The following is a 22,905-nucleotide window of genomic DNA, read 5'->3' on the forward strand; positions in this document are numbered from 1 at the left end:
GCTTTAGTCTTAGCAATGCCCATGTTTACTAACAGATATCAGAAGTTTCAAGACTTGCCTGTCTGAGGAAACAGGCACAGGTTCAATATTCATTCAGTGGTTTCTGCAGAGTCCAGTCAGCAGACATCCCACAATGATGTCTGCTAACACCATGCTGTGAAATATATTGAAATAAAACAACCCAGATAAAGCAATGCATATTATTTGTCCTGAGAGTAATACAATTTTTATTGGAGTAATTATTTTAATTAACTGTTCATGTTGTGACTTTTCTTCCCTCCCCTGGACCTAATCATTAAACAATATTTTAAATGACAGTTTTAAATATACAGTGTTAGAATTCAATACTAGTGTCAAGTCAGGAGTCTGCATGCTTTACAACCTTTTCTATATAATTTTACAATAGTTGCAGTGTAGACTCCTGAGGGAAGAAACTCAGTAAAAAGAGCAACCTAGAAATGTGGCTAACAGCTTGGTTGTGCACATTGACATTCTTTACACACTCAAGTTCATGGGCAAAAGTACACAATTTCCTGCAGGAAGGGACAGCAGAGTCAGTGCCAGTGTCAAATTCCCAGTGTTAATTAGGAAAAAAACATCTGCAGTTATTTGGAAATAGAAGTATTCAAACTTAATTATGGAGATTTATTTAAAATTAGACTTTTTTGCATATTTTACCATGTTTTGCTCTATCAAAGAACTGCTAGTAGAATGCCAGAGAAGAAAAGGGATATAACTGGTCATTTTTTGCAATCTAGCATCATCAGCAAAAGTGTTAGGCATGTTTTCCTTAAGTATTATGTGTTGCCAAGACACAGCTCCAAAGCTACAATGTTAAAATTCACCTTGAAAACCTCCCCCATGCTCTGCTAATTTTGCTAAAAATATTAAAGTTCACAGAAGCATACATTTTAGCCTTTTTGATCTGTTTTGTCAGAATCTATTGTGATTCTGAATGGAAGGAAAAATTTAAGCTGTTAAAAGGTATATTTTTTGTTGAATATTCCTTGCACTTTCAAATACTATATCTGACACATGGCTTAGAAGCATAAGGTTGAAAAGTCAGTGTCTTCTGTTTCCTTCAATCCAGAAAGTAGATATTTAAACCAACAAATTTTGGGACATTTTTTCTATCTACACTTTCTTATTACAAGCACCCTAAGCCTGACTTTTGATCACAGGGAAACTTAAAGAAAAGCCTCTGAATATTTGTAACCACAGGAAAAGAATTGAAAAGTTCATGTGACAGCACCAATAGTCTAATCCTGCAGGAGTCACTGTTATATGTGAAATTCCCTATGCATCCAGGTTAAAGGATCCTACTCACAGACCTTGACCCTCTCCAGAAATATCTGCCACTCCAGTTAGCTGAGCATGCTAAATGAGCAGGTCAAGGGGAGTCACTCAAGAATTGAAAACCTCTGTGAGCTCTGCTCTTCCTTGTGTCAGATTCAGTCTTCTTGTGACAATTCAGTGCTTTACAATAGGGTGAAAATATATCAAAAGACTATTGATACATCAATAATTCATAAAACAAACCAAACCAAAAATAAACAAAAACCCCAAAACAAACAAACAAAAAACACCAAAAACCCTACCAAATATGCCCTTGCAGGTTACCAACAGAAATCTGAATCACGGTATTAGTACAACACAAGTATGGTACAAACATTATGAACATACAGCAATCCTCCTTTTTCAATTCTACTTAGAAATATCAAACATTTACACACCAAATCTCACGTTGAACCTTGATTTATTACTTGAAAATCACATTAAGCTGCCATATGATTTCTTCCATTCATTTATCAAACAACATTTTAAAACACTGTAAATCCCTTTTCCCTGTTATATGACTTGCTAAGTCCAAAGTCCAATTTTTCCCCTTGAAATACTGAGAAATATCATCTCTTCCTATTTTACTGGAAATAGAGAATGGGAGTGAGAAGGGACACAATAAATATGTGTAAATGTATATTGGGTGTACATCTGTGGCACTGAATTTAAAAGCAGCCCTTGTCAAAAAAGGCATATGAGTAATATTTTGGGTGGCAGTATTGCCATAGAAACCTGTATTCAATAATTTGATTGAAAACTTTCAAGGTAAACATTGCCTATAGCTTTTCTGCCTTGCAAATATTTGTGAAGGCAGTAGAGTTGGAAAAATATGTAGGGAACACCTCTGCTCATTTTCCTCTAAAAGCTGATGCTTGTATTCTATAAATACAATTCTGATTTCACTATTGCATGAAATGGCAAAATTGTAGTAAATTTGATCGTTCTGAGGTTTTGCTGTAGTTACATATGTTTGTCAGAACACATGGTTAAAATTACATTACTAAATTGGGGTATTTGGTTTAGGTAAGTTTGTAGTTTTTAAATAATTATATTGTTTTCCAGGGTTTTTATTCTCTTGAGTAGTAGCTATCCTATTCTTTTAATGCATTTTCTGCTGTCTATGGAAAATCTAGCTCTAACTCTCCAGCCAAGTGTTCCTCATGATGTGTGTACCAGAATATTTGTGAGTTAAGTGACAGAATTGAATGGTGTGACTTCTTACCTCATGATGACATGAGTCCAGAATGTAGTGATGTAGGAAATTATATAAGTAGCTGCTTTTTGTGATTACCAATCAGATCAATTCAGTGCAATCTTTTTGACATGACTTATAAAAATGCATCCTGACAAAGCTCTCTTCTCTTTCCTGAAGACTGACACTGCCATAATTTTGTACCTATTTTCAGTATTTTCCAGTTATGAGCACCTGTCTTCATTCTAAAATGGATATTTGAAAGATCTTTGACAATAAATGAATTTTTTGAGTGCAGTTTCCCGATACTATGTGAGGATATATGCATGTGTGCATGTCTGGTAAGGAAGCTTTCAGTTTTTACAAAACTCTGAGTGAATAACAGAAGCCTTCACTATCTTCATGGTTTAAGTGGAAGCACTTCAATTAATTCTAAGGTAAACCCAACTTTTCAAAAGATGTTAACTTCTCTTTAAATATACGGTAAGTTGACTCTTTTGGAAGGTTCATATGTCTGTTCTCTGGATAACAAGAGGCAAAGTCATTTAAACATTATGATCTGATCATTCTAAACTAGATACCAGGTCAAGAAATTTCTGACTTTCTGTTCCTGTAAGTGCTATTGATTACTGTCTTTCTCTGACCTTGTTGTCTTAAAGAAAGGCCTCTGGTAACATTTCTTCACTGTGCGAGAGAGTGTTAAACTTGGATTTCAGTGTTAAACACTAAGGATTGGTTAATCAGATTTCTTTCTGGAGATGCATTTTGCTCAGAAGTACTGCACAGTCAAATTTAGAGAATTACCATTTTCTAATGATTGCTGTACATACAGTTGATTGATTCTAGCAATATCCTCCTTTGTCTCACTCTGTCTCTCCTCTTTACTCCTGTCATGCGTGTATGTGAAGACAAATGGAGTGCATGTATTCCCATGGGTGTCTCCCAGATTAGACTTGGACTTAATTTGGTTCTTTTCTTTTGTGAATATTACAGTGAACATCAAAATTTACCAGAATATTCATGCTTAGTGAATGTGCCCCACACATTCTTACCCAAAAATCACAGCTTTGTGAGTGTTGACTTCTGCAGATTGCCAGCATGGAAATTAAATGTATCACACATGGACATACAGAAATAGGACCTGGCTATGACTGATACTGTATAGAAGCACATTGATTTCTGGTGGTGAGAAAATGAAGAGTGAAATGCAAATAATGTGTTTCTGTATGTAGCAGCACTATATGGTTGCTGTCATTTCACACCTGATCTCTGACTACAGTAAGAGAAAGCTTCTTTTTGTTTCTCAGGAATACAGGAAATTATATTTCTGTTTTTTCACTTGCATTTCAAATTCTCCTTACAAAATATTTAAGTAAAAAGACAAAATAGAGGCAAGAAAAAAATCCAAATTCAGGGTATGTGATCTTATAGAGCATGGAAATTATATGCATAGTCATTTGCCACCTGTCTGGGTAATTTATCTAAGTATTGAGTCATTATGTTCAAGGCTAGTTTCCAATCCCATGTACTACAAGGACTTTGCTACTTAGCACCTTCTCAAGACAGACAAAATTTGCTGATAATAAAGTTAGATAGAATGTAACAATGGGTCTCCTCTGCTCTGTTGCCTTGCTATTTAAAGGAAGGTATTGTATTATCAAGATAATGCTACCAACAAGATAAGATAGAGATTTTGAGAGAATAATTATCTTTTATTAAACTTCTGTATACATGGACTGACATGATTTCTTGAAAAAAGAATTGTGGACTTAAACGACAAATATAAAACCACTCTTTTTTCTTTTTTTTTTTTTTGAAGTGACGTTTATAATTTTTAGGCACATGTAACCCTGTATGAAGTCAGTAATGTAGTTCAGATTATCTAAGCATCTTTATTAGTTTACCAAGAAGAGCAAAGCAACATTTTTGTTTCCCTTTTAGCTTGTTTGCATATACTTGCTGTTCCAGTCACTTTAGACACAAAATTCAGAAGGCTGCTGTTTCATTTTTAGCAAATTCAGACAGTCCAAGCCATAATCAGAGAAAATCCTTGTTGTTATCTGTCTCTTTTCTAAACCAAATAAATCTTTAAGTGTTATTTCACTAAATACAAAATTATGAATTGGATGGGTGTGCCCAATCAGTGAACAAGTTAGCAATACTTAATATCCTTGCAAAACTCCTACTTCCCTCTCAGCTACTCCTACTTCCCTCTCAGCTGTATTTTGTTTTAGTATAAGAGCTTTCTGAAATGTTTTGGTTCCTCTTCTCTTCCCTAGACATTAATTTGCTGGCTTATCCAATTCCAGCATCCCCATAATAACCTTTATGGTTTTTGTCTTTCTGTTATCTCCTCTGCAAAAACTCCTTTTGTTCCAAATGACAATAAAATCACCCTGGTGTAGCACGGCATAACTCTCCTGTAACTCCTGTGCCCTACCTTTTAGCAGAGTTCATCTAGAGTCAAATCCCTCATCTTTTTCAGAGCTTCCCCAAAATGCCTATATTTCATAGACAAGAGCAAAAATTATAATCCACAGGTTTTGCATCCTCTGCTTCAACTTCCACAAAGATCTACCAAAGCAATACTGTGAGGTGTCACTCTAACAGCCAGCAAAGGACACAATAGGAAGGGAGAGGACAATAGGGCAATTTCCATTATAATCGATTTTCCTGTTCTTTCCCGGGAAACAATAAAGACTGTTTGTACATAAATAACTGGAATTTAATGCCAAACATACAGCTCTGGGCTTTCTGCATAGTTAAACACATCTGTTTCAATAATTGGTATTGTTTGAAAGAAGCTATCAATAGCTATAGGGAAAAAGAGAATACCCAAAAGAGTTCAAATGCAAGAAGGAAACAGCACACCAGGCAGAAGCAGAGACTGACTACCCAAGAGGAATATAGAGTCTTTGCCCATAGTTCAGAGCTGAAACTGGGAAAGCCAAAGCACAGCTGGAGTTACATAGTAACTCCCGCCTTTTTTGTATCAATTTTCATGTCCATCTATAATCCCCGCCTTGTTTTTCTCATTATCTCGATTTCCCTTCCCCTGTCACTTTGGCAACCCACCTGCCTGCCCACTCCCCAGCCCCAGAAACTTCCATCCAGGGCAGGAGGTGATTGGTGCAGGCGGGGTTGTCCTTCCTATGTTGTTCCCTCATTTGTTATTGTCTCATGCTCATCATTCTGTTCTGTATTATGATTTGTTTGCTGTGGCGCGCTCCTCCCTTCGGGGAAATCTATAACTGCTTGCCCCTGGGGGCGGATCTGGGGTAGTTCGCTGCTGTCTACCTCCTGACCTGTACCTTTCTCTCCTCAATAAACCCTCCCTGCTGCGACGAACGGCTGCCTCTCTGCCTTGTCCTTGCTGCCTTCGCTAGCTAGCTGCCGCTTCCCTGCCTTCCAGGGGGACGCAGTCCTTCACCCCTGCCGTGAAGGAGCTCCCCTAGCCAGCCGTTCGCCTCAGTCGCTCCCCGCTCGGAGCGAAGGCTGAAGTGGCTACGCGGCTGGCCCAACCAGGCTGTGGTGTGCGTTTTGTGGACGTGCCGGGCTCAGTGACGCGCGCAGCAGCAATACAGTTTGTCCACAGAAGTTCTGAGATCTCCATCCTCACAGACAGTGAACTGAACTGGACACATCCCTAAGCAACCTGCCTTAATTTGGTGTTTCCTGAAGAGCAATTTGGATCTCCTAAAATGAAATTGGTTTGTGATTTTATAATTTTCTTTTTCATAAATGTCTGTAGTTTTGGTCTTTATTTTCATGTTCTGTGAGGTCTCACTGAAGAACCCAGTGTCTGTGAAAATGGAAGGTAACTGCCTGATACCTGCTAAAGACTTTAGTTGAATTCCCAGTGAAAATAATATTTTCAATTTCATACATCATAACTTCTATGATTATTTGAATATTTAAGAGTATAAATATTGCATTAAAAGCTATACTCTTAAAACAAGAGCTTTAAGATTATAAATATTAATGAAATATTTATACAATACAAAACCCCCCAATAAAATCTTAAAAAGTTAAGATTTCTTTTACACTTGAGTAGCTGTAATATTCTTTGCATATCCTTCCTTGATTCACTGCTTCAGTCATTTTGGTAGGAGTCATTCAGCATTACCGTAGGAGGAAATCCATCGTGGAGGCAGTATATCAATAACATTATTTTCCCTGAGTACTTTAAAGTGTATATTTCCAAGAAAGGAAATGGAAAAAACCTTTCTTTCAAGAAAATAACATAATTCCTTTGCATGTCAGTCAATCAATATCATGCATCCTAAAGCACTTTCAAGAGAAGATTTAATAAGGCTAGGGCAATTTATCACAGTTAAGTCCTGTAACTTGCTATTCAAAAAAACTCTCATTGACTTTATGTTGAGTCACTACTCCAGGAGGCTTTACTGCTATGCCTGCTGTGCTTTTGAACAGTCAGCCATGGTGTTTTAAGAAATTTCCTTTGTGTCATTGGGCTTGATATATCTCCTGGGAAGAAAAAAGAAGGATTATTTTGTGATTTAAGCTTGATGTTTCGTTCAATTTCTTTGAAAACAAATTGCCTGATGGTTTTTTCTTTATTATTAAAAAAGACAAGAGATTGAAGTTAAATTAATTTTTGTATTGTACAATCCACAAATTCTGTACTGTATACATTCCTTCTTTTGAGTGAACAGACTTTTAGTAGAGTAAATGTTGGATGAGCTGAGAAAGAAGAAATGCACCATAACTCAACAGCTGGAAACTTTTCATTAATTTCCTAATTGAAGAAGTTTAAACATCAGTTTCTAATTTTTCCTTTTTTTTTTCTTGAGAGAGAGAGAAATAGCAATTTAGAAAAAAATTGTTAAAGGAAATGTGACAGAATGTTAGTCCTTTCCAACATTCAAGTCCTAGGGGTAAGAGAGAAATACACTCTTGTTTCTTTCTGCTTAGTGAAATGTTCCCACTCCTATGAGCTTTAAAGAATGAAGAAAATGAATTTTATTGTTATTATTTTGCCCAGAGTTCATTCTGATTAATTTTATGGATTTCTTCCTAATCTTAAGTTGAATATGCACTATGTGAGTGGTTTCCATCTACAATACATTTAAGAGTTGATAACTTTTCACTTGGAATAGTAACAAATTACGTGCTACAGATAAATCAGTTCAAATTCAGAAAGGAAACAATGTGTGTATTTACATTGTAGGCTTTCTCTGATATTTTTCTTTACATTTGGAAAGGCAGTTTACTGTCAATCTAATTCTATATTTGCATTTCTAAATAGGAATAAGAAAGCTAAATATTTTTAGCTAATAATGAACACCTGAAAAGGAAACAAACAAGAAAAGCCAAAACTCAAAATTAAAAAAAAATACACAAAAACCAACACAAAAAAGACACAACCCTCCCCCCAAATATACCCCAAAGCAAAAAACCCAGATATAAAGTTCCCTTCTACCACTGAGTTAAACACTTTATTAAGTTAAACCAACCAGTCTGCCCAAATGTGTATGTAATTTAAACAGTTTATAAATATCTCATAATAAAAGCAAATGGCGTAGCTAGTCTATTAAAAAGAGCAGTGACTAACAATCACTACTAATTGCTGTGTTTACATTTTAAGTGTCAGAATGATAATGCAATTTTCTCTCTTTGCCTTTCTTTCCTTGTCTTCATCTAATACATATTAAAAATGCAACTGATAAAAAAAAACATTTTCACACTTTTGATTCATATGTCTTTACAGTTATTATAAGTCTTTAAAGCTATTATTAGCTGAAAATGTAGAAGAGCAAAAACTTATTAATCAGTTCTGTAGTTTGTAATGCTAAGATTTTAAATTTAATTGCTATATCTATTGAACAAGATTCTAATAAGCATAAGGACAGCCTTTACATTTAATTTGGTGACATTTTATAGGAGTTTCATTAAGCACCATGTAACTTAATGTACTTCATTGCTCAAATTATATAATTTTATGTGAATATGTGTACAAAAATATGATTAATCAAGGAAAATCTAAGCTTAGCCCAAAAAAAGTGAAAATTATTATGATGACTTAAAATATTCCCTTTTTTTTAAAGTTTTTTCAGTTTTCTCCTTAAGAATCAACAGTGTTGTTCCTCAATGCCACTTGGCATATTAATGGACATCCTTAGTTTTGGCTTATAGAGACCATCTATGGGGTGATATACCAAAGAGATTAATCTGAAAGTACATAAATAGAATATAAATTGATTGATAACCTTAATGTAGTTTTGGGAGTCCAATAAATTAAATCTAAGTCTGTAAATTAAAGTGCTGTAAGATACTGTTAGCAGAAGTGTCAGAGTAGACATTTAAGATGCACTGAATATCCGCATTCACTTCAAATCTGATCCCTTTTCCAGTGATCAGAATTCATTAACGACCAAGCTCCAAGCAATTCTTTGGAGTCAAAAGATAATTCTATTCTCTTGGTAAATCTCTGGAGAGGTTGGTACTGTCCGTAGTTATGGCTGACACAGGATAATAGGAGCTCAGTGAGAAAACTGGGAATACTGGAGAACGTTCAGTAGATGGCCTGAAACTAGAAATAGTGGCTAAGGTATCTAAACCAAATCTCAATTCCAAACTGGTGCAGTTCACCTCAAAGTGACATACTGTGATCATACAAACTGTAGCTCGAAGGATTTGTCTTGGGTGATTAGCTGCTTATCATTAAATGCTTTTATTTTGACATCTTTTCTAACTGTACTGAAATAATAATTGTTAATTAAAATATAAATTTCTTAGGTGGAAGTAAATCATGTTAATTTGTTAGCTGAATTGGTTCAATGCCTTCTATACCACTATTTTCATTTGAAGTAAATTCACGTTAGTGATATTGTACTACTACTTTGCAGTATATAAAAATACCAAATAAGTTCATGTAGCAGCAACAAATAAGATTACACAATTAATGCCAACTGTGCAATACCCACACTCTACAGCTCTTAAAAGCAGTAAATAGGGATAGAGTATTTTGTGCTGCTTCTATGGCCCTGACTGTAGTTATCTCTGGCAATATCTAGATTTTTTTTTTCTTCATCAGGTATTTTTTGGCATAAGTGAAGTAACAGTAACTTTGAAAATATAGTGTACATTTATTTTCTTTATTATACAATAGAAAGCCTATTATAGATGTATGATATAAGTGATATAATGTACAAATTTTCTTTAATTTAATCATTATGTGTCTTTCCACATTTTCTACCATATCCTATAAAATGGTACAGAAATTGCAGTAAAGTGTTAGATTGACTTAAATTCGCCAAGACTGGTAATAGTGATCATTCTTACTTCTTCTCTGCAAGTCAGTAAGTGATAATTGAAACTTGCTGCCATTACTCTTATTTGCAAGTTATTTGAAGAATTATCTAAAAAGGAATATCAGGAATATCTTCTGAGTTTAGTCCAAAACAGACCCCTTGCTGCTTTCATATTTTAGGTTTTCAGCAATGCGTGCACATTTTTATTAATGGACGCTGGCATATAAAGGTAATAAAACCTTCATCTTAAAACAACAGAATACATTTTTATTGTTTTGAATTTTTCAGATTATATAAAAAATTTTTATTAATTTATTTAAATGTTACTCTGCTTTGTAGAGCAGGCTTTGTACTAAGAGCATAAAGCTGTGCTTAAATGCCTCATAGTAAGTGAACTATTTCAAACAATATGGGCTATTTTCCATTTGTCTTCCATTTAATGGTGTTATTTATATTAACTTTATTACTATTTCAGTGTTCCCATTTATTTTCACTCCCATTTCCAAGTAAAGGAATAAATATATGTCAGATTTTCTCTTTTAAGTTAGTTGTTTGTCTTTTTATTCTATTTTTCCTGAGAACTCTTTATTTATGTCTTTAGCAGCTGACTACTTTCAAACTCCATTGAAGTAGGCAGGAATTAGAGTGATTTCTGGAGAAAAAGAAAAAACACAACACAAGGGAAGTAGAACAGCAAGTCAAAAAAAAGCTGGAAAATTATCCGTGCATTGAGTAGATAATATCTGATTTATTTCTGTTGTGATTTGAACAAGTACCAATTTTAACACCTATGTGTATTATTCATTCCATTTTACCTAATTCTTTACCTTTATGCCCCCCATTTTTAGATGCTACCATAACGTGATAGTAATATTTTTTTCTCAGTAGACAAGAATGTTTTGTTTTAACTCTTAAATATCTGGGCAAAAGTGTAGCTTTCATCCAACCAACAGAAAACCAGAAAAAATTCAGAAACAATAATAAAGAGGGAGAAGTCATAAAATTTCTCACAGTCATGGAGCTGGGAGAGATAGGTTCATCTTCTCCATTTCTAAAATCATTAAAATTAGTCTCATACAATAATTGTATTTGTTCTCATCCACCACTGAGTGGTGGATCATCTTATATTTTGGTGACTGTTGGTATATGCTTGTGTTTGTAAGGTCTATGGCTCTGAGAGAAGAAAAGTCTGCAGCAGCAATTTTCAAATAGACTATTATCATACCTGGTTTGCAACAGGTCTTTTTCCATTAAATATTTTTATGTAAGAACACTAATGGGTAGTTTCTTTTATAAATCTAGAAGTATTCTGGATTATCAGAAAATATTTCTTTTCTATGTCAGGGTTATTTGAACTAGTGTATGAAGTTTTCTCACTTAAACAAACAGCAATTTAAGATGTCTTGGGGTGTTTATTAAGACTGAAATTATTTCTCATGAATGCAAATCATGCTTGTGTTCTGCGAAATTATTTAAATTTTCTCCCAGTAACAATAAAGCACATGGATTTTTTAACATGTAGCCCATTTTCTGTGTGATCTGGGAACAGACCTGTGCTTGGGTACAATCTTCCAGACAATTTCTTTATATGGAAATGACATGGTCTACATATTTTTCAGGGAACAACTTTGAAAATAGGAGAGATACCATATTTATAGTTACCTAAGATTAATAATAAAAGAGTTCCTTTTGGAAAAATAAAAGAAAAGGAGAGAGATATCAAACTTAAAGGTGAGATGTACTTCAGTGCTCCCAGCAGTTCATTTCCAACTGAAGTGGTGCCATTACCATGCAACCTGGGTTACAAGCCTGCTATTTTCCAACAGTATTTGGAAGTCCCAAACATATCTGGATATGAATTCTGTGGCAAACCATTTGGAAAATTGTCTCAAAATAGTTTTTCTTGAGAAGTCCACTGCTGTTCATGCTAAGGTCCACAGCAATCTGAGAGAAGCACAGAATCAACAAAGCTGGTAAAAGAGAGACAGTTATAATGTATTCTTACCCTTCATTGTTACTGACAGCAATTTTCCTGTTTGCTACCAAAGACAGTATGCCTGGCTTTTGTTTATGCTTTTGTCAGTGCTTTCAAAATTCTATTCCTCTATTTTTTCTGGGCTGTCATCCTAGGCATTTAATATCTTGTAAAATAATATTTCTGCATGTTGGGTTGTGGTTTGAAGATAGTCTCTTCACAGCGGGTTGCTCAGCTGTTATCATCTGAGTATCTTATGGAGTTTTTCTTCCTGTTTCTTTCTTCAATGACTGTGTATAAACAATAGTGGTATAATTATGTGTTCAGATAACCTCTTATGGCTCTGCTTGACCTCTGCTTGACAGCTTGGTCACATAACCCTAGAATTTCTCTGGCACACCAAGAAAGGAAGTCTGTAGTGCTGTATTGGTATTCTTCACACCTCAAGTAGAGAGGTATTAGAAGCTTCTTTTAAAAAAATCTGTATCGAGAACTTGCAAGGAAATACAGCTGGGAGTTAAGGAATGAAAAATGTCAATACTTCTCCAGAACTGGCTCCAGTTAATAAGCATAAAACTGGTGATAATATTCTTAGAGAAGAAGGTATGGCTGAAGAGCAGGTTTCCAAGGGAGACAAAAAAATCAGGAATCATACCACTGGTAGAAAGTGCTGCCAATTCTTGTGAGATCGAGTTAAATTTTTCATCATACTACAAATGGCATGTACAGAGAAGTTTCTGGGAAGTCCACCAGAGACTTCATTAATGCTAGCTTGCTTTTACCAAGGGGCTTGTGTGTGCCCCAGGAGTGCTAGAAGCACATCATCCTCTTGTTCTAAACTCTAGCCTTAGTAAACTCTGTTTTTCTCTCTGTATAGTCATATTTGGGTTTCTTAGGTTAGTAGTTTAGATTTTTTAGGTTATTGCCTATTGCCATTGCCTTATTGTCAGCCTCTGTATTTCCATAAACAAAACAATGAGGGCAAAGTAAAGATTAATTTATTAGAAAATTACTTATTCAAGAAGTTGGTGACTTTCTAACACACAGAGAGAAATTGTAGTTCCTATTCTCGTTTGTCTTCCTACATTGCACCAAGCTGAAAGATGCTAAAGTCATGTTTATTTTCATCTTTATTTTCATGATTATATGATTCTATGATTATCACAACAGTTCTTACAGTTGCTAAATGTGGGATCCAAATGTCATTGCAAACTCCACCCTTAGTCCTTATATTCCCTAATACAGAAAGACAACTACAGTTTAAAAAAACTCTTTATAGAAATTGAAAAAAAATGTTCTATTTTAATTCATGCTGTTCATCCTGTCTGCAATTTGTGTGGTTTATTTCCTGCTCTTGGAGTAGGACTCTTCTAGTCTTCCAGAGTTACTGCCTGTATTACACTTGACACTTAAAGCTCCATTCTGATCTGACTGAAACAAGGATAACATACAGTGAATCCGGACTGGTAGGTGGATCAAGCTTTTCTTTCAGTGTCTTTTCCTATTTATTAGTATGTGAAACATCAGCTGTATCATCAATCTAAGTACATTGTTAGGCACTGAGTTTGGTGGTTGTTCTGTGGATCTGAATAACATCTTTTAACTCTGTTTTATTTATATAGAAAATTTGATTACTTGACCCTTCAATGAGACTGTGCTGCTATTTATCCTGACAAATAAGAGCTTTGTTTCCTGTCTCATTCCACATAGCAGGAGTCCTGGGCATGTACTTGAAAACCCTACCAATAAAAATCCCTGTTAGACTTGAAATCAGTCAATTTTTTATTGATTATCCTCCAGCTATCCATGCAACTAGTTGAAGATAATATGGATCAGTGGTTAGATATCGAAGATACTAGTTGCTGTTTTTTAAATTAAGTGTATTTATTGTATTAAAGAAGTAAAATATCAAGTACCATCTGTATATAGTCCAGATGTATAGTAATTGGCCCACCATTAACTTACAAATAATATAAAAGGGGAAAAAAACCAACCATATACCATAAAGAAAAACTGCCTTCCTGTTACAATAGAACTTGCATTACATTTCAAAGAAAATCTGAGTGCTTAATGCAGGGGTACAAAATCATCTCTGATTGTACATCCAGAATCTAGAATGACATTTCATTCTTAGATCAAATCTCAGAAACAAGTATTGTATCAGGTGTTATGACTATATATACATTCCTCTGTTATTATAACATAAACATGAATGTATTCTTCCTGCAGCTTCCTTTTTTAGAATGCCTTTGGTAGAACCTTACTCAGCTGATTCAAAAAGAGACATAATAGATCTTGACACTGGAAAAGGAATATAATTTTAACACTATAGGTGTTTTATTGCATTTGTTATAGTTTATTTAATTTGTTTTTTTAATTATATTGAAGTGACTTAACAAAAGAAATAGCATTAAATTCTAGCTTTTCTAATTTTTCTTGAAAGTTTGAACTAAAATCAGGAGCTGTATCTAGAATTTGGCTGTTCTGTGTTTAGTACATCAGAATGATGGCCTGGAAACAATTTTTCTTGAACACTGGAAAATTCAGATATAATCTGACCTTTGCAGTATAATCCCTCCCTTTGTGGTCTTTAAAGATGAAAAATAAAATGGAAATGTACAGATTCTTTACACCAGAAATTACAGGATAATGGAGTCTACCTGGCTTAGACTTGTGTTTGTAAGCATAAGCATGAACATTGTTTTGGACTGTGCAAACTGAATTTTATGTGCATTTTTAAAATGTACATAGTTTCTTGTCAACAAGAAGATCAATGAAGTGCTGTCCAAATTGTTCATCCATTACTTAGCCTTCCTAGTGTCAGCATTACTGTCAGATTTAGTTAGAGAACTTCATTTATTTAAAATTTCATTCACTGTGGGAGGGATGAGGAAGTGAATCATGTCTCAATAATGGGAATCTGGAAGGGGAAGGCATTTTCTTGTGTATTGAGTTAAAACCACAAGGTACTGGGTCATTTTGAGGCTTGCATTTAAGACAGGAGCTTTGCCCCAAATGATTCTGACCAGAATAATCTTAAATGTCCAGGTCTCACCAAAATTAATGGACATTAGACTGTATACCTGGCAGTTCAAAAACAACATGGGTAAGGCTTATCTAGTAGCTTTTATTCTTTTTTATGGGAACCATATGGTTGAAAAAAACCATTCTTCCCTTCCCTGTGGAATGGGAATTATTTTCTGAAATTATCTCTTAGTATAACTACCTGTTAGAGCATAGCATGACTGAAATGCTTTGACACCCAGTCAGCCCCACAGACTTATAATGAAATGTGGTGTACTAGTGCATAAAACTCCTGCCTCTTTCAGTTTCTTACATGCCTAGAAACAGCAAAGGGAGTAGCAGCAAGACAGGCAAACAAAGACATTTACATGGGAAAATTATAGTCTTCATCCATTGATAGATACAGAAAAATTCAGAATCCTAAGCTGATTAACACTCAGGGTACACCGCTCTCTTGGATAATAGAGAAAATCTTGACTTATGTAGTTAGGTTAGGAGCAGCTGCCGTTTTCAGCCACTCCATCCCACGACTCCCTCCTGCTCCAGCCAGTAAACCCAAGGACATGGGGTCTCCACTGAGGCTGAGGGACCCAGCTGCCACTTCCCTGTGTGCAGGTTCAACAAGTAGCAAACTGCAGAATGTGTCAGAGAGCAATAATAGCTGTGCCCTAATACAGTGCATACTTCAGATGCAGTGAAGCAGAGAATCTCGTATTGAAATACCTTTGTGGTTAGTTCTAGATTGGTCTCAAATTGTTGAATCTAATAATACATTTTTAACTTAGATATTTGGTTCATACTCTTTTTTGATATGAACAGTGAATTGTGGCTCTCAGTTTATCTTATTTTTCAGTTAGTGTTTGTAGGATGGTGGATAACCTTTCATTATATCCAGATATATCTGTATAATTTCCTTGGCTTTGAAGGGTTTACTCAAATATTAATGCTTACCCCAGTGCTGATAACCTTGAATGTAATATTTAAACCGAAGGAATGGTGGAGGTGCTCTGAACCCAAAGGTGATATGCAGGTTTCCTGCCCTGCTCTGATACTGCACCAAAGATCTAAATGAAAATATACTTTGTGTTATTTTGGGGATTCTTGCCTGGGAGGGCTTCTAGGGTTCAGTGACTGTTCAAAAACATACAATTATACTGAAAGAGTAAGCTGTTTAAATATAACTGTGGGAAGAGCCTGGTGGGAACATGCAAATATTGTGTTTGCATCCACCAAACAACACAGAGCCAGCTTGCACTTTTGTCTCTCTCTTCTGTTGTCTGTAAAGCCTCACATAAATCCCTTTAATCAGTCACTAGAAAGAACAACTTAAAGTAGGAGGCAGGTTTCTGAAAGCCCTGTCTTCTTTTCATCAGATAAGTTACTAGCCAATGCCCTGCTGGAAAGACAATATAGATCATGGCCCTACAGCTTGATTTTTCTGCCTGTCCAAAATAACAATTGTTATAGTCCATGATTAACACTTTTTCTGTTGTTGGTTTGTTGGTTGATTGGTTGGTTGGTTGGTTGGTTGAGGTTTTCTTTAGGGGGTGGCATTTGATCTGATGAGGGTATTATACACTAGTTAGGATTTGGGGGATTCCCAAGGAGCTTTTCCTTTTCCACAAAATGTGTGTTAGTGTGACGTTGTTATACATGTGTCTCATAGCAGTTTGTGGCTTCCTGTAATAGTGTCATAATTCTAGTCCAGAGCTGATACAACCTCAAGGCAAGCACAGCTTCTTGAGATACCTGTCAGAATTAACTTTTACCATTGTTCCAGCTTAATTACTATAGCATTCCTGATTAATTCTGTGCCACCACCAGTGAACTCTGAAGTGAATGCTTACTAAAGTGAGCCAGGGAAATTTAGAAGCTGCCAAAAGCAAATTTAGCTGAAGGGCAGAAAATTTTAAAAAGTATTCACGATGATATAAAATCTCTGGCAAACCCTTTTAGTTAAAATGTATCTTATTTAGATCTTCATTACATTTTGGGAAAGACTTATGTGTAACTAGTTGTGGGGCTTTTTATTATAGGTGCTGTATTAGGCATCATCTGACCTCAAGCACCTGTTGCTTGTTTTTCTACTTGTTGCCCTCTTTTCCAGCCAATTCAACTATTTATGTCGCATGTGAAAAACTGTATCCAGGAACAAAATTTAAAATAAAGTTCATCACTTTTTTCTGTCAGTGTTTGAATAATGTCTGTTTGATAATCTTCTATTCTCCTGTCCAGGAGGAAAAATGCTATTGAAGCGGCAACACGGCATTGGAGATTGGCAAAGTGGATAGAAAAGTGGGAGAAGGAATGGGAGCTGTAAAATCTGTCTTAGCCACCACAGCAAATGTGTAGGCCATTTTACCCTTGTCAGAAAAGTACTGCATGGCTGGCCATCTACCTAGCTGAAATCTTCCAACACCTTTATGAATTTTTGAGGATTTTTACCTTCTTTGCCTTCTTTTCTTGTTTCTTTTCAGTAAACTCTCCTCCCTCTTCCTTCCTGCTCCCATCTTAAATAAATTGTCTTTTTCTTATAAACCTTTCTTTGTTGAAGGTCTATAAGTAGTGAATTAGTCTCTCCATCCACTGTCTTGTCAAGGACATTTTTCTCAAGTAAATTGATGTGTTCACTTTTGAATGGCATTCAGTTAAACAATTTAATACAAACATGTTCTGTCTCCCTGCCTGTTAGCCTGAGCAAGACACTAAGTCATTCTCATCTTTTGTAAACCACCTTCAAACACAAGAAAATGAATGTATTCAGAGCAAAAATGAAAATACTACAGAATGTCCTCAGATTCCTCAGAAGTGATCAAGGATGTTAGATTTTGAGACTAGTTTCAAGTTTGCATAAAGATTCCAGCACAAGTGTGAAGTATTCTTTGTCCATGAACAAAAGACAAAGTGACAAAGACTGGAAACCTAGTTCTAGAGAAGGCTGAACTGGAAATTCACTTCATGGCTGCATTTGTAGTCAGAAAAATCAGAGAAATTAGAATGGGAGTTCTAAAATATAGCAAGGAGATAAATTCTTTTCCTACTCCAAGAATATTTGCATGAGAAAGAAGAAATGAGAAGCAGCAGCAGAGAATACTGGAGGAAGAGGTAGCAGAAAACTTCCATCCTTTAGACAAAAATCATCAGTTTGTACTGTATAAATTCTTTCAGGTAGTTGACAATTACTTAAATCAATAACATTGCAATGTAAATTAATAACTTTATAATATTTCCTTACCACATTGCCTTTGTTCTACCCTCATCTAGGAAAACCTGTGTTTCTTTTCCTTTGAAAATATCCTGGCTTAAGTAATAGTAGATGACGTTAATAATGCTCTTTATTTTGCTTCTCTGCAGGGTTTCCTGTACAGATGAATGACTCAGATCACTCCCTATTTGAGCATTCTTTCCAAGGATGCATGCAGAGCATTCATGTGGATGATCAGCTGGTGGATTTGCATGCAGTGGAGCAAGGAGAGTTGGGAAGCTTTGCCAATGTCACCATTGACATGTGTGCCATTATTGACAGGTACGTTGTGGAGAGATCACCCATACTCTGATACACTGACGTGTTCTTCATATTCTGAAAATATACAGTGATCCAGAAGAGGTGGTCCTGACACTGCCAGTGATCATGTCAAGGCTACCTTTTTAGTAGCAGGAACCAATGCTTAGGTGGTTAGATGGAGATGATGCCTTTAAATTGTAGACTGTGTAGGGTGCAGTAGAAGGAAACTCTCAGATCTCTCCACCCACCAGCAGAGGAGGAGGTGAAAAGTTCCTGTAAGTCAGGCTCGGCCTATATGTCAATAATGTGGCTGCCTTGAATAGAGAAAACTCCTCACACATTTTGTCTGTTTCTTAGATGATTGTTAGACCTTTTTGCTACTAGGAGTTGTGGCTCCTGGCTTCTGCCCCTTCTGGCTTCTCTGTGTTCCTCAGAGAGGTAAAGGAGGTCTGCATGCTTGCACATCAGTGAATGTAATAAATGCTCAAACTTAATTAAAATAATGCTTATTGGGTTTGGGTTTTTTTCCAGTCTGAGAAGAGTAATTGAGAATTAGGGCGGCCTTTTGCTTTGGCACTACCTTTTCAACCACTTACCTTTATTCATTTTTGTTGCTTCTGATTAATGATTTCTTTGTTGGTGAAAAAAAAGAAAATACCAGGAAAGACAGAAAGAACAAGTAGCCCAACTCCTGAATGCAGGCAGCTTGGCTTATCATGAAAATTACCTTATATTAAAGCCATTGCAAGCCTGCTGGAAGGCCGAAAATCGCTTTTTCAAATAGTGCTCTGAAAGAAGCAGGGGATACTAGATCAGAGAACCCTGGAATAATTCAAGTAATCGCCAACTACTGGAGCTCATGATGCCCTCTAAAAGCAGGGCCATCTTCAAAGCTACATCAGGTTACTCAGGACCAGTTGAGCTTTGTGTATCTCCAAGGATAGATATTCTACTGGCTCAGTGATTTTAAATATCATCAACAAATATATGCAGAGTTTTGGTAAAGAAATGCATTCTTTTAATTTCCTACTTTATTTTAAGAGCCTCTCAGACATAGATGCTACTGTGAAAAAAACAAAATATAACATACTGCTTTGGTCTTGCAAAAAGCTTTCTCTTCCTGAAATATAGACACCCATTTGCACGAAATGAGTTGTGGTAGGTTGACCATGGCCAGCAGCCAAACACTGTCCCTACCTTTAGCTCTCTTCCCTGTCCTGAGAGATGGGGAGAAAAACAGAAGAAAGGCAAAAATACTGGTGAATTAGGAAGACAATTTAATAAGAAAAGAAGAAGCTGCACATGAAAACAAAGAAAAAAGATAAATTTGTTCACTGCTTTGCATTAGCAAACAAATGTCCAGGTGCTCCCTGGAAAGCAGAGCCTCACCTCAGCACATGTAGTGGTTGTTTTGGAAGAGAAACTCCATAACACTAAACATACTCCTTCCCTCTTCCATTCTCTGAAGTTTTATTGCTGGGCATGCTCTTGTACAGTATTGAATTTCCCATGGGAAATGGCTTCCAAAGGCTCAGTTTGGCTCAGCTACCCCAGCCTCTTACCCACACCCTTCTCCTGGCCTTTAAGGGGAAGGGAGTGCAGAGAAGCTGTCCAGCAGCAAGAAGAGCAGTCTGGTACCAGCTTTGGTTTTATTTTTTTATCGTTTTAGCTACAGCTGGGGAACACAACACCTATGGACTGCTGGGAAAAAGGTTAATTTAGTGACTCCATCCCAGCCAGACCCAGTGTACCACTGCAGTAATCTCAGGGTTACAGGACATGCTTTGGGCTGTACCAGAGAGTTGCTCTGGCATGTCAGGCCACTTTATATTGATTCTGCTCATGGACCTGTTGAAGGTTGAAGTCACAAGGAAAAGAGCATATGACAAGCTGGTGTTGTAGAGGTGAAGTTTGTTCTGTCTCCTCACACATATCTGAAATTAAAAAGGATTTCTGTGGTCAGTATTTGTCACTTTAACTTGGTTTTATTTTTAATATTTAGTTTTGGAAATGCAAACTGACTTGAAAGAAAGGACATGAAGATACAGCTAATTAAGTCTCTGCTTTTCCTCCAGTGGATAAATTTAAGTTTATGCAACAATTTGCATTGATTTCAATGATTGAACCCATTTATGCCAGTTTCTGTTAGAAAAAAATCCATTATTAGAGCAAAGTTAATCAGAATTAGGGTTTTGAAGTATATCATAATATAATTACAAGTAACTTACAGTGTAAGTTAATTAGTATCAAAGCTTTATGATACTCTTATGAAATACAAGACTTAAGACTTCCTTTATGTTGAGCAGCTAATTTGGAAGTTGAGTTCTTGTAGAAGTTACTATTTAGAAGCTATTTATTACACATAATATACATCCAAATATTTCATATAATGCCAAGTGCCACATGAAAGTTATATATAGTGGTGTTTTATGATTTGAAAATAATATTATGCTTTCTATATTTTTGTGTATTATATATTAAGTTTATTATATATATATAAACACCTGTATTCATAATGGAGTTTGGTATAAATAGCAGTGTTTTATCTAGGCTTACATATATATGTATTTATATTTTCTTAATATAAGAGAATATATTCTCAGTCTGCTTCTCTCTTCTACCACCTTGGGGGCTGATATCATGCTCATAAAAGCTAAAGCTGTATGACTTACATTTATGCTTTCTAAGCACAGGAAGATTGTGTTGCAAGCAGAGTAGCAGTTGTGTAGTCCCAGGAAATTAGAATAATATCCAAAGAAGTTTCTTAGGGTTGGCTTTGATTTTTTGAATGATTGAGATGTAATCAAGTTTGTTGTTTTCCCCTTAAATTTTATTTCTCATTAGTTTGCACTTTAGAACAAATCGTTTAGCTGAGAAGTAACAATGCCAAGCTTTAGATCTGACTGGATTTTCATGGCTGTCTTATTAACATCTGCAGATAAGAGTTTACAAGCACTTCTACAATATGACATTATATAACATTTTTACGTGGCTTTCTTTTAAGGAATGCCAGTACCATGTGTGCTATATATCAACTCAATTTCTCTTCCTTTGAAAGGAGAAGATACTCATGGCTTGTCATAGTGGGATCCTCCTGCTTTTTTAAACTAGTTTGGATCTGAATCATAAAGGCTTCAGTCGTCATCATCACCAACATGGAAATTGCTTTCATAGCCACACTTCAGTAAAGACCCCCACTGGGCAAAAAGACAAGCTGTCACATTGAATTATTCTTACCGCAGGCTTCAGCCATTTGGTTCAGGGGACAAAAGGTGAAGTTGGAAATGGTAGCATTTTTCATCATTAGCCAGAGTGGTTAGTAAGGAGGGGAGAGTTTTCTCAGTAAAAACATAACAAAAGTTACTGAGGATTTGTTGAGTTTTTAGGCTGCACCGACCAGAGGGTAACTGCCTCCAAAGTCCCAGGTTCTGCTGAGCTAAACTCTGGCCTGGTATGGAAAAGGCTTCTGCATTTTATTTCCAGCAGTTTTGAAAAATGTGAGAGGAATAGTGATGTTAGAGTATTCCGCTTGTACTTGGGAAATACAAGTGTTGAACCAGTGTCTTTTTATTTTGTCTTCCTCTCCTCACATGAGTATTTTTTATTGCACAGATTGCAAGCTGAGATCTAATTACAGGGGAATACCAAAGCTAAGGAATATTCTCTTTTTACCAGTAGTTAAATAGTATAAATGCATATAATTTAATGCAGGTAGGTATAATTATAGGCAGTTAAAATGCTACTGAGAAAAAAAAATCATCCCTATTTCTTACTCTTAATTACCTATAATTGCATTAGCAATGGAAGTTGCATTGTTGTCACAGTGATCCACATGTTTCATTGCTTGTGACAGCACAGGTCTCTTTTCACCTCCTTTACTTAACATTAACAACCTAACGTTGTGTTACAGTCCAGGTGGTACTGTTGTACTTTCAGATTTAAGCACAGGATACTGAACAGGAATTATTTCCCAGCTGTCTCAGAGAATTCCAAAGCTTTTCTGACTTTATTATAGCCAGAATTATGGATTTTAATCACTTAATCATAATGAGGGAATGCTAAAATTATTTCAAAATACAGTGTCAAATCTGCATTGGAAATTATGGAGCATGTAAGCCAATTTTGATGAAAAATTTCTCTGTTACATGTGAAAGAATGGAGAGGAAAATGAAAGTTTTTCATGTTGCTGTTTCTGGTGTTTTATGAATGTGTAAACAGTGTGATTCTCTCTGTAACACGAGATCAATTAGATACCAGTTTTTGAGAATAATTTCACATTAAAGATTAATTTAAGTAATCAGATACATGCAGCAGAACATTTCTGGGTGATTATTACTTACCTGCTGTGGGGATAAACTCTGTATGACAGAGTGCCAGCATCCAGCTTTAATCCCATACAGCCACATTCTGTCAACTGATTTTTGATTGCTAATCAAAGTTTGAAATAATTCATCCAAATAACAGAACACAGCAAGCATATTGGTACATAAATATGGCCACACTGTAACTGGCAGCTAGACAAAGTTTCTTTGGAGTTAAAAATCGTCATGCCAAATAGTATTAAAGTTCTTAATTTCTGGATCTATACACAGGCTTA

General features: G+C 35.7%; 1 protein-coding gene across 1 annotated transcript in view; it reads left to right on the forward strand.

Moving 5' to 3' along the window:
• Nucleotides 1–22,905, forward strand: part of CNTNAP2 (contactin associated protein like 2) — a 1,021,786-nt gene that overhangs the window by 599,347 nt on the left and 399,534 nt on the right. The window contains exon 10 of the mRNA XM_005424150.2: nucleotides 18,158–18,329. Within this exon, the coding sequence (XP_005424207.1) occupies nucleotides 18,158–18,329 (172 nt within the window). The remainder of the gene's footprint in view (nucleotides 1–18,157; nucleotides 18,330–22,905) is intronic.

The sequence above is a fragment of the Geospiza fortis genome, unplaced genomic scaffold, assembly GCF_000277835.1.
Source record: "Geospiza fortis unplaced genomic scaffold, GeoFor_1.0 scaffold120, whole genome shotgun sequence".
In the NCBI taxonomy this organism is placed as follows: Eukaryota; Metazoa; Chordata; class Aves; order Passeriformes; family Thraupidae; genus Geospiza; species Geospiza fortis.